This window comes from Polypterus senegalus, chromosome 2 (assembly GCF_016835505.1).
Source record: "Polypterus senegalus isolate Bchr_013 chromosome 2, ASM1683550v1, whole genome shotgun sequence".
Taxonomy (NCBI): Eukaryota; Metazoa; Chordata; class Cladistia; order Polypteriformes; family Polypteridae; genus Polypterus; species Polypterus senegalus.
Window position 1 is genome coordinate 62,458,166 of NC_053155.1, and position 17,696 is coordinate 62,475,861.

Consider the following 17,696-nt stretch of genomic DNA (forward strand, 5'->3'; position numbering starts at 1 on the left):
ATTGTTTACATGGTCGATCCCCTGCTGAGTGTTTACGCGCTCCCTTTTTATTTATTTGGCTTTGCATTAGAGAGCTGCACGGTGGAACAGAAACGAAGTGTGTTTACATTGAGAAATAGAAATGGCTTGAATTGTTCCAATTCAGGAAGGCAAGGAGCCTGAGTCACTAACGAATCGTCGATTGGTCGAGTTAGGCCTTTTCACGGTACACGCATGCAGTGATACAGGAAGTCGTTGTATAAAAAGACCGACTTTTACCATGTTTTACTTATCCAGATGGACGACAAAGGCGGGTTTTGTTTGTAATGCTGCTAAATGAAATTTAGATTGCGGTCGATGCAGAAATGAGACGCCACCTGCTTCGTATACCTTCAAAACATTACTTTGGCCGATGACGGTCACGTGGTTGTTTACAACTCCAAACCCTAATCCTCTGCGTGCTTCTGCACCGTACCCCGTCGTTGTAGTTACGTCTGTTACACAGTATAGTAGGCAGTTCGTCATATTTGGACTGCTCGTTTCTAATCTGTTAATTTCTTTTCGAGAAGTGTTTTCGGCTTTGCAATATGAGCTGCCCCAAAGTAGCAATGGTGACGGGCGCCAACAAGGGCATCGGCCTGGCTATCGTAAGGGCTCTCTGTCGCCAGTTTGCAGGGCACGTATATCTAACTGCCCGAGATGAAGGCCGTGGCATGGCCGCGGTGCAGACTCTGCAGAATGAGGGACTCGATCCCCATTTCCACCAGCTGGATATCACCGACCTGAGCAGCATCAGGAGAATCCGCGACTTTATGCGAGACAAGTACGGCGGCGTCGATGTGCTTGTCAACAACGCGGCGATAGCCTTCAAAGGTACAAAAATGCATTTTTACTGAAATGTTTACGGTTGTAATTCTAGTAAAAGAGTCGCCTTCAAGTTAATAACAGCGACATTACTCCAAAACGTCAAGTCGCAGTTCTGAAGTCATAGCTCCCTTTTAGTTAATACTACTCGGTCAATCAACGTGATATAAACACAGGCCTACCTACTAACTGATTGCTTCATACTTTATGGAGATAGTGTTGCTCACAAAAAGTAGTGTGCCAGATTTTAGGTTTGTATGTTCATTATTTTCCGTCATAGAGTGGCTTTTAAAAAGGGACGTGGTCCTAATTTTACTGTAAAAACGAATAGTATTGGAAAAAAGGCTATCCCATACATCAAAAGTGGATTTTTCTTTAGTATTAGATATCTTGTCTAAAATAGTTGGTCCACAGCTGCATATTTGCCAATTTATGGCTTTCTGAAGACTATAAAAATGTTGTTTTTGCGCAGTAGGAAAACTTTGGACTTTTATTACTCATTTTACGGTTCTTCTTTAGCAAAGTGGTACCCTTACGAAAGAAGTTGAAGTTAATGATGTAAATAGCATTTAAAATGGGAAAAAATCATTTTACATCTGTATTTCAAAACAATACCGGCATTGTATACAAAGTCAACCATAAAATGAAGTATATCACCTGCAATAGCATAGTTTCATTATTAAATACACAATATAAATGTGATACTGTTCCTTGAACCAAACTATATTTACCAGAGTTTCAAACAGAAATGCAAAGTACAGAAGCTTATCATTTATAATTACATATTGGTGTAATGTAATTTTAAAAATGTATCAATGACTTCATAAATGTATTTTATGTATAAATATAGCTCTTTTTTTCTGCCAAACCCAATTCTACAGTTTAAATAAAGTGCAAAAGAAATAGTGTCTACTTAAGCAATGCAGATGTCCTTTTCCGCTTCATTTGGAAGTTTATACTTCTTGCCCAATGATATAAGATGTGCATCATATATACTACTACTATATATTCTACTCCTAATGAGTAATATCAAAAATTGAAAGATGTGTTTCGGTTTAGTTTGGAGATAGAGGGCCAAAGTTGCTCTAAAAGCACAAAATAAATTTTATACAACTTTCAGCAAGCCATAAATTGACAAATATGCAGCTGTGGACCAACTGTTTTAGAAAAAAAGACCTCTGAAGAACAATTTTTGAAAATTTCACGCATCTAGCATTTACAGTTTTGTTATGACTTATGGAATATTTGTCATTTTTTTCAGTAGCACTCATTTTTTAGTAAAATTGTGGCCAAACCACCATTGTAAAGACCCTGTATATCAGAAACTAATGAAAAGCTAAGCCTAAAATTTTGTACACTGGTTACTGGGCAGAAAGAAATTACTTTCTGCAAGTATGAAGCAAATTGGAGATGATCAGTTGAGAACGTTTTCTAAAATCTGTTGATTTGACATGAATTGATTCTACTACAAGATGTTTTCTCCCATATGAGTTTATCCCAACAATGAATTTTATTTGCCTACATTTAGTGGCTTTAAAGTCAATTCCATAATAAGAATAGTACATTCATGTATAGTTCCATTTTAGTTTCATTGCAACATAATGGCATTGCATCCAGAGTTAGTGTCTCTCTTTTTCAGACAGGGTAGGTGCACTTAGAGTTGGATCGAGTGGATTTAAAAAACAAACATTATTTTGTTAATTTGCTTTTTATGAATAACTTTGACATCAAACAAATTAAAACAATGGCATTTTAATGACAATTTTATATCACAGCTGTAGTTTATTTGATAAATTGAAACAAGTAAAAAAGTAAAAGATTAAATGTGGCATTTGCAAAACATTGTGCACCCTTTCAGTTCATCAGCTTTTATTTGGTTGGTAGTCTGTTCTGGCTTACAGTAGCTCCTTGGCCATTAGTATGTGCCACTGATGACCGTTACATAGCTCAATAAACTCTTAAGACTCTCTCAGCCTTGTTCAACACTCAACAACCAAAGGCTGATTAAAGCAACAGACCTAGGATCTGAAAATTAAACAAATTGATGCCTACAAACTAGGAGAAGGCTATGTAAAGATATGAAAGTGTTTCCAGCTAGTGATGAACACATTCTGAAATAGCAGTTAAAGAGAACAATGGAGGTCGAAACAAGCTCTGGAAGACCAAGAAAACTGACTGATAGAACAGGTCATATACTGTGCAGGAAGGTAAAGCAAAACTCTAATATGTCTGTAAGGGAGCTGCAGGGTGGCTTTTCTAAGAAAGGAGTAGTGGTGCACTGCTCTGCTGTCCAGCATTAGTTACATAGACACGACTTTAATGGAAGAAACTTTATAAGTAAACTGTGCTTTGATCACAAAAAAACAGTTAACAATGCAAACAATAACTGCATAAAGTGGGCATTTTGAAACCAAGTGCTGAACTCTACAATTATAACAATGAAAGGTTTGGAGTGACAAAAAACACAGCAACATTTGCGGAAAAGAAAACCCTCTCATTTATTAAGTGTGTGGTTGCTCTGTTATGCTTTAGGGTTTTGTAGCATTTAGTGGCAGGGAAAACACTGTGAGCGCAGGGAAAAAATGGATTCCACTAAATATCAACAAGTCCTCAAAGAGAATGTCAACTAGTTTGTCAGGAAACTGAACCTGAAAAAGGGATGGCTTCTACAATAAGGAAATAATCCAAAACACACTACATAATCTACTACGGAGGACCTCAAGAAACACAATGCAAAGGTTTTGGAATGGTCCACGGAGTCATGGAATCTCATTGAAAATCTGAGAGAAGATCTTAAACATGCTCTGCATGCAAGACAACCCAAGACTATCATATTAATAAAAGATATCTGAAGTTAACCATGGGTGTACATTTTTAAAAACGGAATTCAACGATTCACGGCTGGATATACAGTAAAAAAGGCAATCTGTGATTTTTGCCAAAGGGTGTGCTGACTTGGTATGGTGGCCAAATTTTTGCAAATGCCACATTTATTTTTATTTAATTTCATCACATCATAAACGCCCATTAATATTTTAATGAAATTGTATTGGTTTGTTTGCTGTCAAAGTTGTATTTACAATTTTTTACTTAGGATGTCAGCAAAATATGTAATTGGGCTGGGGCTTACAAACATTTCATGGAACTGTTAATGGGCAGTACATACACATTTTAGTAGCCCATTGTTTAAAGCAGCATATGTATGGGAAACCCAACATTTATGTTAAATCTTTTTTCTGTGTTAGAGATTTTGCTTTACAGCCTCTTTATGTTATTATTTTTGTTTAAACACTTTTTGAGTGTATAAGATAGAGATTGTATTTTGGTATTTTGATTAATAAGAGTGCATAGTGATGCAGTGGTTAGTGGCAAAGTTTTGTACTCGGGCCCCTGTGTCAGGCCTTCATGTTCATCCATTGGACTTCAAGGCTCCCTCCCACATGCGCTTATAAAAAAATGGATATGGGAAAATATTGCAGTTTAAAGTGGGTGGGCTGTTTAGGGTAGACAGTGCTTGGCTTCATTCAGTAGCCCTTCTGTTTTTAAAATACATACAAAAGCAATGGCTATAAACCATGACCTCCAACATTTTAATGAGCCCAATTTCAGTTTAAGTTGTTCACTGAGCATGCAACAATGTATTTCTGACCAGTTTACATGTTGCCAGAACTAAATGGTGCTGGCTTATTTAATTTCACTTTGAGAAGGATGCTGCGAAGAATTAATATTTTAGCACCTTGGGATGTGATCTGTGCTATCTCTATTATATAAAAAAAAAAATTTTGGGAGAGAGACAAGACATGATCTTCTCGGAAGACACTTTGACGTCATGCAAGACAAGGCAGTGAGACAAAAGGACAGCTGCTGTACAGGCTTTTAAATGATCTACATGCAGCGCGACAAGCAGAACACTCAGCTCGCCAGCAGCAGCAGCAAGACAGCAGCTGATCTGACCGCAACTCCTCAGCGTACATTCAGCCCCCGCACCCCCCCTTCATATCCCGCGAGAAAGACATTTAACCACGCCTGGGGCCAGAAATAAAAGACAGAGTAGATGACAGAAGTAGAATGTCGAAAAGAATTCAAAAATGTTGGCGCGGTACACATGCACAGCAGATCTTCTCAGAAGACACTTTGAAGTCCCGTGAGACTACTTGCACGGAAGACACTTTGAAGTCCCGCGAGACTACTTGCACATCATGCCCTACTTACGAACTATTTCTCAGAGACACTTTAATGTCCCGCAAGATAAAGAAAAGAGACAAAAGGACAGCTGCTGTACAGGCTTTTAAATGATCAACGGAGGAGGGAAGGGGAATAACTCATTCACTACAGCTTTATTACTTGCAAATATCAAGAAATAAAAAATGAATGAAATGAAAATAATCTGTAAATTGTACATCTGGTTAACCAAACCTGGGGTTGGCAAACAGGGGGCAGGGCCTCCTAGTTTTTGTAATTTTTAAAAGCATTTGTAGCATAGTTTGTGACTTTTATCAGTATCCATCAGAACTTTGAAGATTGTTCATTTTTTGTGGGTGCCACAATTTTGTGACTATCTTTCCATATTGTTCTTTCTTTGTGGGTGCCACTATTTTGTGACCATCTCTAAAAGAAAAAAAGGAAAAATTAGGAACTTTTGCTGTGTACCTTTTGACCTTTCTAATATCCAAGATTCTCTTTTCTGTGAACATCAAAATATTTTGTGAACCATTATAGTTGAACAACTCTTAGTCCTTCATCTTTTTACTTTTTTTTTTTCATTTCAACACATTTTTTTGAAACAGATACTTATGTGGGTGCCACTGCAGCATTACTGCTTTCAAGTACAATGTCTAGGATTCAAATTCATCATCTGTTTACTGACTGAGTGGAGTTTGCACACTCTCCTTTTTTGTGCATGGGTTTTCTTCACACTTCAAAGACATATCTCTTAGGTTAATTGTAGACTCTATACTGTCCTGTACAGGAGTTGGCTATGTGATTGGTTCCTGCCTTACAGCCAATACCCCCCACCCCCAAGAACTGGGTTAAGCCAGTTTATATTAGAAAATAAATATTTTATGATGAAAACACTGAAGTGCCAGTTTGTATTAGAAAATAAATACTTTATGATGAAAATAGTGAAGTGCCACTGGACCAAGTTGCTGCCTGTTGCCTTATTATAGTTACACCTAACTTAACTGGTGCTGGTTAAGAAAATAAGAAGCAACTGAGGACTGTAAATGTGTTTATTTAAGAATAAACAAAGTAGATAAGGCTGGAATTCTATCCAGAGTTAGGCTTTGCCTTATGTGCAATGCCATTTTGATAGGCCCTGGCTCCCACAACTCTTCTGGTTTAAACATGTTCTGTATTTGGACAAACACATTTAAGGATAGTGAATCATAACAAGCAAGTGAAATGAAATTTATAGCAATATTTGGTTTCTGGTTAAGAAAATGCTACTACAATAACTCTTGCAGCCATAGTTGCTCTCTAGGAGCTAAATATAACATCCCAGCCTTAGTCTTTACATAGTATATACAGCCAGACACCATACATACAAGAAGCTTTTTTCTTGTACTAAGAGAACACAAACTCCACCACTCTGCCATTTACCAATTTATACAAATGCACAGATATGGCATGGAGTTCAGGGAGTACTGTACCTGTGTTTGTTATTTTGAACTTTCTTCAGGAAAATCAAATTATAAAATTGATCTTGCATTAAACAATATAAGCATCATTGATTCTGCTCATTACCCATCACTGGGAGTTTTCAGTTTTACCTATTTTGTGGACAGTAAGCAGTGTTATTGGCATGACTGACGTACTACATCAAGGCACATTGCCCATACTGTTTTGTCTTCAGATTTTTCAGATCCATCTCGAATAATTTTTTACATTCACAGGTTTTAAAGCATGAAATATTAGCATCACCCTTGCCTAAATGAAGCATTTAATTAATTGAGATGTTCACAGTTTCCTAACTGGGCATCTTATTGTCCAGCAATTCTGCACAAACTTGGAAAGCTTTCTCCTGTGTGTCTGTATGCCTACACATGTAATGTTGCAATTGTGCCATTTCTAAATGTTCTGTTATACACTCTTCTGTCTGATGAATGCTAATCTGTGCTTCAGAGTCTTGGGTTCAAATCCCAGCACATTTATTGTCGTCGTGGATTTTGCATGTTCTTCTGTTGTCTTTCTGGGTTTTTCTTCAGGTACTCCAGGTTCACTCCTGCATTACAAAAAACATGCTTGTTTGATTAATTGGCAACTCTAAGATGGCCCTCGTGCCAATCAATAATGTTGCTACAGGTCTGATGATGATGTGATCTAAATCAATATCCTGTCTCAGTCAGTTATAGGGGAAGCAAATATATTGGATCTACAATTTCCCACGTGTTCAATGCCTTAAGACACTGGTCATTAATAGAGTTTTATGCCTGCTTGACTGTTGGTATATGTCTGTGAGCATACAGGATGGAAATTTCTCCACACAGTCGGCATGCTTTTCTGAGGGAATCACACAACCAGTAAAGACATACCCAGCATATTTTCACTAACCCTCTGCCTCATGGTCATCCAATGCTTAAACCTTCATGGTGCTTGTTGAAGTAACTTGCTGACCATTAATTTGGTCCAAATATTTTAAATACTGCATACTCAATAAAAACCACATCCACTTTTTGTTGTAATGGGTAACAGAACTACTGTGGCCTCATCTAAGCAGGAGCTGGGAAAGAATGGTGCTGGAAAAGTCAGCAAAGGAGGATAACTAAGAGATCAGAGAGAACTTACAAGCAATGCTGGCTTTTAGTTATGCTGTTGATATTTAATGCACAAGGCATTGATTCCTCTTCACTATGGAAAGGTGATATATATGATGGTTGTATGTGCTTTATTTTTGTTATAGGCATGTTATCGGCCTTCTTGCCATATGTCTCTAAAATAGCCAATAAAAGGTTGCAAATACTTATTTTTTACGAGAGAGGCAGGTATGCAATAATGGTGCAGTAATTAGGGCTCTTACCTCGCAGCTATAGAGTCCTCAGTTTAATCACATCCCAGTTACAGTATGTATAGTTTATACATTCCCTACATGTCCATGTGTTGTTCCTTCTTTTTGTTTGTTCTTGGTAATCCGATTCTGCTGTGATATCCAAAAGATGTATAGGTTTGGTTAACTGACAACTTTAAATTGCCAACTGTGAGTGTGTGTGTATGGATATTTTCCCTACTGGACTGACAGTTCCTCTTGCCTTGCACCCAGTGCACTCTGACCTCCCAAACCCTGAACTGAATATCTAGGATTTAAAATTAAAATGTATTCATATACTATGCATGAGTGAAAAAGTCACCATAATAGCAAGATTTAGTTATGTGTATCATAATGGCATTGTAAGTAGCACTGTCCCTCACACCACATAGAGTCCAGGTTTGATAGAGAAATGGAGAGTTGCCTGTGTGCATTTCTTACATTCCCTCTGGGTTTACATTAGATTTTCATTTTCAAATCCATTTTCACTCAGATTCCCAAAACATGCAGTCAGGTGATTTGGTGGATTCAAGTGCACATCTCACACTGTATGTTGTCACATATTTGTGAGCAGGGGACAGTTTCATGGATTGTTATGTTGCTTGTAATACCACTCTGAGTCCTGAGTTGGCACTGTCATTCACACCCTTCCCTGTTTTGCCCTCAAGATCGAAGGCTTGAGTAATAGTAATGTTACCTCCACTTCTGCCAATAATCCTGCCTCTTCCTCATGGAATCGTTCAGATTAAAATATAAAATAATCCTAGTTTATAGTGTTGTGGCAAGGCTTGAAAACTGCCTGCTCAATAACAAGTTCTTACCTTCTGTGTAACAATGTCAAAACCAAAATATGCACAAACACTCTTCATAAATGTGGATAGAGCATTTTATGTCTATATCTCTACAGCACTAATAAGGTTACAAGTGCATCATTTATGGGAATGTGGGCATATAATGTATTTTTATGCAATTACTAATAAAATTGATTTTGTTGTGTTCTATAGGGTGGTCCAGATCTAATTATGCAATTTTCATTATGCTATAACTTATTAAGTTTATTACATAAACAATCACCTGAAAAATACTGGACCATAAAGAAGTGTGCGAACTGACGACATGAAGAATCGTCTTTGCGCTGAACTGGAATCATTCCCGCATAAATCAAAGTCATCCAGATGATCTGGATCTGCATAATTAGATCTGGACCACCCTGTGTAATGATGGTGCAGACAAAAACTTAACAATACTTGCCCTCAGGACATAAATGATGTATTGTGAGGAAAAATATTGCAGTATTCTGCTGTATCAGTTCCTCCCATTTCTAGTCACGGTATTAATAATGGTTACATCAGATTATCAATGATTAAATGAGATGCTAATTGCATTGCATACACCATACCAATATGTTTTTAAATTTTGTAACTCTGATCATACAAGATGAAAACCAAGAGAAAAAAAAAAACCAAATGTACCTACTGTATATTATTACTTGTTTGTACTGTGTTACTGTATACACACCCATTATTTAAGAATGAATAATTAAATTCATACCATTTGCTGAACAATTTTTGCCTGCAACCAGGGTTTGTATGAATTATTTTGTGAGTTCTGATATCATCAGTGTTTTTTAAAGTTAGAATAGGAGAGTTTAGTAAACAATCTGAGCAACTAATAAACTGAATTGTTTATCTTAAAATGATAAAATAACTAGAAACCTGTAATCAAATTTAAATGGGGGTGTGCAATTTAAGATATCCACCAATTATTTATGAATGTAAAATACTGTAACAGAAAAAACTCCTTACATAGAAAAGTATTTTCATATGGTAGGGTCTGAAAGTAGAAAGAGGAAGAGTGAATTTGTCTAAAACAGGATACATAAAACAAATATAATGTGCTTAAAATAAGAAGCAAAAAGGATACATGAGCACATATTAATTAATAGTATAAACAGTACCCCATAGTATCTTTACAGAGACTGAGAAATGCCAATAAAACTCTTAGTTACAAAAATCCTACATCTCTCTGTTATAAAAAAAATCCTTGGAATGAATGACTAGGAGACGATACGTGATCTTCACGTTAAGATCACGAAAGACAAATAAAAGAACCACGAGATGAAAGAGAATGGGCAAAAAAAAATCAGTAGTATAAAGGGAAGCAGCACACACAGATACAGGTGTCTCAATGCATATAAAGCGTATAAAGGACAATACGTTATAAATGAAACGTCGACGAATAAAAGATCACATTATCTCAAAAAAAAAAGGAAATCAGGACCAGGTGTAATTGAAAAAATAGCAGGACAAAGCGAGGTCAGAAATAAAAGGAAATGAGCAGAAAATTAAGTCTTTTTGCAATTGCATCATTCAATGCACAAAACGTAGATTTACACAATAAAGGAACATACGCTATGACAATCTGTGGACCCGCAACAGTTAAAGCAACGACAAGTTTAATTTAAAAGAAAACACAATTCGGTCAGGTGTATATTTATGATCACGGAGAAGCGATCACAACGCGAGCAGCAGAGACACAAAGTAGCAAAAAGGACAGCGGCTGGACAGGCTTTAAAAAGATTGAAGGGCAGCGCGATGACAGCCCCCAACTTGCACAGCGTTACACGTCTTGCAAGAAATAATTTAACTACGCCCAGGGCCAGAAATAAAGGAGAAGTATTGTTTTTACAACGTCACGCGAGACCAGGCAGTGAGCCGTCATTTAAAACAAGTCCACAAACATCTAACCTAGCAGTTGTTGGAATTTGCCAGACAAGCATCATGTGCTCCCAGCTCTTAAAACAATGACATGCGACAAGCAGAACAGGCAGCTCGCAAGCAGCAAAAAGACAGCAAATGATCCAAAGGCATATCCTTAGCGTGCGTTCAGCTGATCCAACCCTTCACAACACGAGCAGCATTATACGTCTGGCAAAAAAGAGATGTAACCACGCACGGGGCCTGAAATAAAGGACAAGTATTGTTTTTACAAAAGTTTTTAAAGTAAAAGTGAAAATAATGCATACAGTATGTATAAATTCCCAAGAAAATAACAATCTCTTTAAATTGTATATTGCCTGCCTAAAGTAAAGTCATCCCTGATGGAGGATCGCAGGAATCGTTGGAAACAGGGGTCCTTTCATCGGATTAGCGCTATTTCAGATGTGGAATGGCAAAATAGGGGAGGCAGCTTGATGAATGAGGTCTCCAGGACTTAAAACAAATCCAAGTCATATTATGTGATATCATCTCATGTGAAATTCTACTCAGTACTTCTAGAATTTTTATTTTTATACTATATTGAGGATTTATTCTGTTCTGTTTATTGTACTGTATTGTATTGACCCCCTTCTTTTTGACACCCACTGCATGCCCAACCTACCTGGAAAGTGGTCTCTCTTTGAACTGCCTTTCCCAAAGTTTCTTCGATTTTTTTCCCTACAAGGGTTTTTGGGGAGTTTTTCTGGTCTTCTTAGAGGGTGGGTCAAGGCTGGGGTGCTGTCAGGAGGCAGGGCCTGTTAAAGCCCATTGCGGCACTTCTTGTGTGATTTTGAGCTATACAAAAAATAAATTGTATTGTATTGTATATCCGGTAAAACAAACATGGGGGTGGGCGAGCGAAGCCCCCTAGTTTCTTTTTAAAAAAAAAGTGTGAAATGATTGGTTGTGGAGATAAAATAAAGTAATAGACAAGAAAAACTCAAACAATGTCTGTTTTCTGTCCTGGATCTCCCTACTCTATTGTCTTGTGGAGTGACTATTCGCCTCCAAAATACCAGAAATATCTCCATCAGTGTCTAATCACCTGTCTTCTCCGCCAGTGAGCTCTCACGTAACTCTGAATAAGTTTACTGAATGTAGACAGAGCATTTAAGTCCCACCAGTTAACCCTGAACAACCTGTTGGTCTACTAGGTTAAAGCTTATTTTGTCAAGTTGTTACTTCACTGCTCCTCTGAACACTAAGTGGCCTTTAAAAGGGGAAGTCGGTAAGCACCTTTGCCTTCCACTTACAGTCTTATCTGCTGTTGCTGTGGGTAAATTCACTCTTACTCACCTAAAACAGGCCAACCAACCCACCAGAAAGGTACTCAAGAGGAGTTAACCATTGTGATGTTTAGCAAACCTTCAATAGTCTTACCATTTTATATCAAAGTATTTAGCTTATTTTATGCAAAATATAAATTTAATGCCAATATTTCACACCGCTAGCTTATCTCAGATATTCTGTATTTTTTATCATTAGTGGCAGACACAACACCATTTGGAAATCAAGCAGAAGAAACACTGAGAACAAACTTCTTTGCAACAAGGGACATATGCAGAGAGCTTCTGCCTATAATTAAACCTTCAGGTAAGACAACTACTGTTGGCATCTTCAAAGCACTATTATATCAGTGATAGAGAGAAAGACAAGGTAAAGAAAAAATAGTTGTTATATTGTAAGTACAAATACTGTTTACATACACCTGTTTAATCTAATCCACTAATACTAGTCAGAGTTAAATTAGAAGAGTTACAGCATATTGATTCCTTATTTTGGTATATCTAGATCTGATTTACTTCATTTTTGGCATTCTGTAAGTGTTTTTCCCACTGTTTATTGTTGTGATGGTGATATAATTTTTTTCTCCAGCCTTTGGAGTTTTTTTTTTGTTTTTTCTGTCCACCCTGGCCATCGGACCTTACTCTTATTCTATGTTAATTAATGTTGACTTATGTTTATTTTTTATTGTGTCTTCTATTTCTCTATTCATTTTGTAAAGCACTTTGAGCTACATTTTTTTGTATGAATATGTGCTATATAAATAAATGTTCATTGATTGATTGATTGATAATTTGAATGTCATTTTACATGTTTTTCACCTCCATTTTATGGAGTTTTCTGATTGCTGTGGCTATGTTGCTTATGGCAAATCAAGTGGGTATTACCATTGACAGGTAGTGGTGGCGGTGGTGTCACCCAGTATAACCTGATGGCTCTTTATTTTAACTTATCCATACATTGCCTTGAAGGCAAAACATACAAAAACAGTATTAGTTTGGGGAAAGTAAAACAAGACCATTTTAAGACATGTGCTTTGAACTATTTGAGTATGCTTTCTGGTTTAGCACTTTGGCTTTAATGTTTTGTATGGTTAGGTTCTTGCCTGCATTTTGTTTCAATTTAAGGTTAAGAAATATAACTTGTGCAAGGTCACAACATACAAAACTTGGAAGTTAATAATGCGGTTTTACACAATGATCAAAAAGTGATTTGCTTAGAACACATACATTTAATTTACTCACACTTAGTCAGCCTTGCAGCATGAACTAATTTGTGTTTGTGTGTGGAGTAAATATGGAAAAGCAAGAAGAGAAAATACAATTTACTCACTGTTAGTAGCATAAGTAACAGAAAAACTACAGTAAGTCTGCTGACCAGTGTTCTCCACTATGTATCACATAACAGGTTAATTTGGGAAGCTGCCTTCCTTTAATTTATAATCTGGTATGCATTTACATTCAACTAATGTGTTTCATCCAAAGTGACTTACATTTCATAGCCATGTCATGTCATTCAGCTGAAGTTAATTCAATAATCCCATTACAGTATACTACTTTTGAAGGTCTGTACCATCAACTGCACTACCTAGTAACTTACTTCATCTATCTATAGTTCTCTGTATACAAAAAACAACTCTGTAATGCGTATGCAACTTTTATCCTTAATTAGCTACCACCTGTGCCCATGTCCTTGTTCGTTTGAAAGGAACAACTAGCATCCACATTATTAACCCCCTTCGTAGCTGTAAACTCTTCTATTATGTCTCCTGTTAATTTCTGTTTATGTAAAACTAAAAATATTTAACTCCAATATCTCCTCATAGCTCAGTATAATCATAGTAGCTCTCTACTGGACTTTCTGTCAATTACTTGTATGTCCTTTTGTAATATTGTAATATGGAGACGAAAAGTATATCAAGTATTCCAAATGAGGCCAGTTGATATTGTACTACAGTAGTCTGTGGAAAACACGCAAGGACAAATTAAATTGTGCTTTCTACACATCACAATAAGTGTACTGTAAAGGAAAAAAAAAACAGAAAAACTTTCATCAACTTGTAGTATATAGCATGCTGTATATCCCAACATCCTATCAGCCCTAATTGCTTCTGTACACTGTCGGATTATGATTGTGGTATGCTCACTAGGACTCCCAAATCTGACACATATCTGCCCTGTCTGAATTCTTTCTAGGTCAATCTATAATGAGTCTGCTGACTTTATGGTATCTGCCATTCCACTGAGTTTCATGTTGCTAACATGCTGAAGGAATCTCTTGGTGTTGACTTTTTTTTTATTGTGACCAATATATTGAAAATACAATAATTATTTCCTTCTAATTTTTTTTTTTTTTTTTTGCTCACAGGTTTTATAAATAGCACTAGACTTCTTTTGACTTCTATGCATTCCACTACAACGTTATTTCCATAATTTCTTTCTTAATCCCTTAACTCTTAATTCATTCATTAAGGATTCCTTTTCTGTTAGGTATTGCTTTTAAACTTTACGATGAACTTGCCCTGTATTGTATGTAAAGTCTTTTAAGTCTATTCCACAGCTCCATAATAACCTCCAAACTTAGCAGTTTCAGTACTTAGTAGTGCTTTATTGACACAACAGTACGTACTAATACATCATGTCACATCTGTTCAAAATGGCTTAATTTATGTTTTACATTTTGATGATTTTATACACAGAAACACAGTTAATTTAAAAATGTTTAATATGCTATTAAGTAATGTCTTTTTTTTAATTTTATCTGGATTATTACAAAATATTAAGTACTGAAAGGTTTTTCCTCTCAATGTTATTTTTACATAAATGTTAAAACACAAAGGGATGCCCATGTAACACCTGGCTGCGGCAGATAGATGGTCATTTCTGGAGGGTGGGACTGGACTGTGTATCTGCCTGGGGTGTTGCCACCCAGTATCCTGAGCTGTTTCGTCATCTGTGGGTGCAGTGCATGCTCCCTGACCTGACCTGTTAAGGCACAATCCATTATATCTCTACAGAGGTATTTTTCTCTTTCATTAAAAACTCAATAATATGACTTCTTACCTACTCCCATTAAGCTTGTCTGTAGCAACTATACCAAGCAAGCACATGCTCATTGTTTATGTACACAGTGTTTGTCCTTTAAATAAATAACCACAAAACAGTAACAGTACAGTAAAGTCAAGAAAAAATTGCATCACTATCACACTTGCCAATGAAATAGAGAACATAAAAGTAGTGGCAACAGTGGCAGTGATATCATTGCTGTGGACTGGTTAGTAATTACTGGGGAAAAGAGAAAGAGGAAGTGGTGCTGAATTCTTTGAACTAAATTGGTGTGGCATGTTGTACCTCTTTATCTTACACTATAATGAGAAGATGAGAGGCAAGAAGTTGAAGTTGAGTACCCAGATGTGGCAGCAACAAGTCGATTAGCTGCCCAACCAAACAATAAGATGCTGATGTGTATTGCTTCTTTGACATTTCTTTTGTATACTCGTACAAAATAATATAAAATGCCACATTGGTTCACATAACTGAATAAGATGCCTTTTAACTCGAAAAAGGGTATAATTTCTCAGGTAATACCAGTGTATCTGTCAAGCCTTTATCAAAAGCATTTATCTTTGATAACCCATTATTGCAAAAATCAATAACTTATTGTGAGATATTCAATATGGGTTATCTTTGAGCACCTCTTTTTCATTCGCACGGACATATAACATTCTAAACATTTCTCCCTGTGGCACAAATTTAATTAAAAAGTAAAAAGAGAGTAAGTCTAGGTAGTTGGTAGAAATACTTCATTTATAAGTAACTCACAGTTTCTACTTCCGAGTTCTTCTATATCTTTGAACACTCTGCATCTTCTTCCTCAACTGTGTGTTTGTGTTTAAATGGTTCAAGACAGCCATTTACATCTGATTCTGCAGTCAATTTCAGTAAATACTGTGGCCCACACAGTACACCAGTGTCCATTTCATATTTTAAGGAATAGAAAACCAGTAATGATCCTGAGATCTAGTGTCTGAACACACCAATACTCTATGCACTTAGACAGCAAGTAGAGGACTTGGGCCCTGTATTCTTCACCTGATGGGTAAAAATCTGTCTGTGTGCCCAGCTATGTATTATTGAAGTCATTTTCTAGTGGCTTTCTCATTCTTTAAACAAGAAATGGAGACCTCACTTCTCAGGACAATAGTGAACAATAGAAAGAGAGAAAGTGACCTCTGGTAGCTTCCTGCAGTCCACATTAGATGCCAGATGTGAGGCTTCTTAGACCACAGAAGGCAATCTTCCTTATCTTATAAGGTACCATCTACTTTTGGGTCTCAGCCAAACTTGCAGTATATGCTATCCCAAAACATAATATAAAATATAAATAATATTCATAAATCTTCAAATGTATGCATATCTGAATTTGATAAAATGTTTGTAGTGTTTCTTTATGTATACTGTGCAGAAGATGTTATTTCGCTGGCACTGTGATCTTCCGGCTGTGGTATTCAGAATTTTTCACCCAAATTCTTTGACTCACTGTGACCTAAAATACGTCAGTTAACCATCTGCTCTTCAATTGAAAAGATATATTGTTTATGTAAACATTTGTAGTGTACCTTTACCTTGTAAGCAACCCTGGATTAAAGTGTCTGGTATATGGTTGTTTTCAATAAGTTTTTTTGTTTTGTTTTCCAGGAAGAGTCGTGAATATTGCAAGCATTGCTGGCTCAATGGCCCTGAGGCAGTGCAGTCAATCTTTAAAAGAGAAGTTTCGAAGTGAAGATATCACTGAGGAAGAACTGGTGGAATTAATGGAAAATTTTGTTGAAGATGCCAAGAAAGGAGTGCACACTCAAAAAGGCTGGCCAAACTGGGCATATGGTGTCTCTAAAATTGGTGTGATAGTTTTGTCTAGGATACAGGCTAAAGAACTGAGCCACAAAAGAGGACAAAGCAAAATTCTTCTCAATTCTTGTTGTCCAGGCTGGGTAAAAACAGACATGGCTGGTCCTCATGCAACCAAGACCCCAGATGAGGGAGCTATCACCCCTGTCTATTTGGCATTGTTATCTGAGGAGGACATTGAGCCCCATGGGCAATTTGTCTGTGAGAAGAAAACCCAGAGTTGGTAAAATATGAAAAAAGAGAAAAAATGGGTTTTCTTTTGCACTGCAAACTTATTTTGTATGAAAATCTTTAATATTTGGAATTTATTGAGAATTGTGAATTTAATGAGTGAGTTCTGTAGACTATCTACTCAGTGTTTTGCATTCTGTTTAAAAAATGGAAAGCCTTTTCTGCCATTTACTTAAAAAGTTCAAATAAATTGAATCAGATTTTCTTTAGAATGCATGTAATATTTTATGAAGTGTATAATGACAAACAATATGGGTTTACTTATTGCCTTTTCTCCATGAGACCTGAAATTGTTATTCTCTCCTTATTCAAATTCAAAGTTGATTAGAAAGTACAATTCAAAAATAAACAAGAAATGATTTAAAAAAAGGTTATAATGATTTAGAGTGAATTTCACAGTTTTGATGTTTTCCAAAGGATATATTGTACTCTTTGCATTACTGTTATGACTATACCAGACAAAAATAAAATATTGTACTGATGAGGACACAAATATACAGGGCATAGTAAAGGCTAAACTGCAAAAAAGAACAGGAAAACAAAAACATTTGCATTGTTAACATTTTGTAAATTTGGGCTTATAACTGTTTCTTGGATTTAGATATCTGTGTACACAGCAGTATCAAATACCAGTACAACTAGTGTGAC

General features: G+C 36.4%; 1 protein-coding gene across 1 annotated transcript; it reads left to right on the forward strand.

The window, feature by feature from the left end:
- The first annotated feature begins 214 nt into the window (after window positions 1-214).
- Window positions 215-17,417, forward strand: cbr1 (carbonyl reductase 1). The gene is made up of 3 exons (XM_039743845.1): window positions 215-852; window positions 12,112-12,219; window positions 16,608-17,417. The coding sequence occupies exons 1-3, from the start codon at window positions 567-569 to the stop codon at window positions 17,042-17,044; spliced, it is 831 nt and encodes a 276-aa protein (XP_039599779.1). The 5' UTR covers window positions 215-566; the 3' UTR covers window positions 17,045-17,417.
- Window positions 17,418-17,696: the final 279 nt, after the last annotated feature.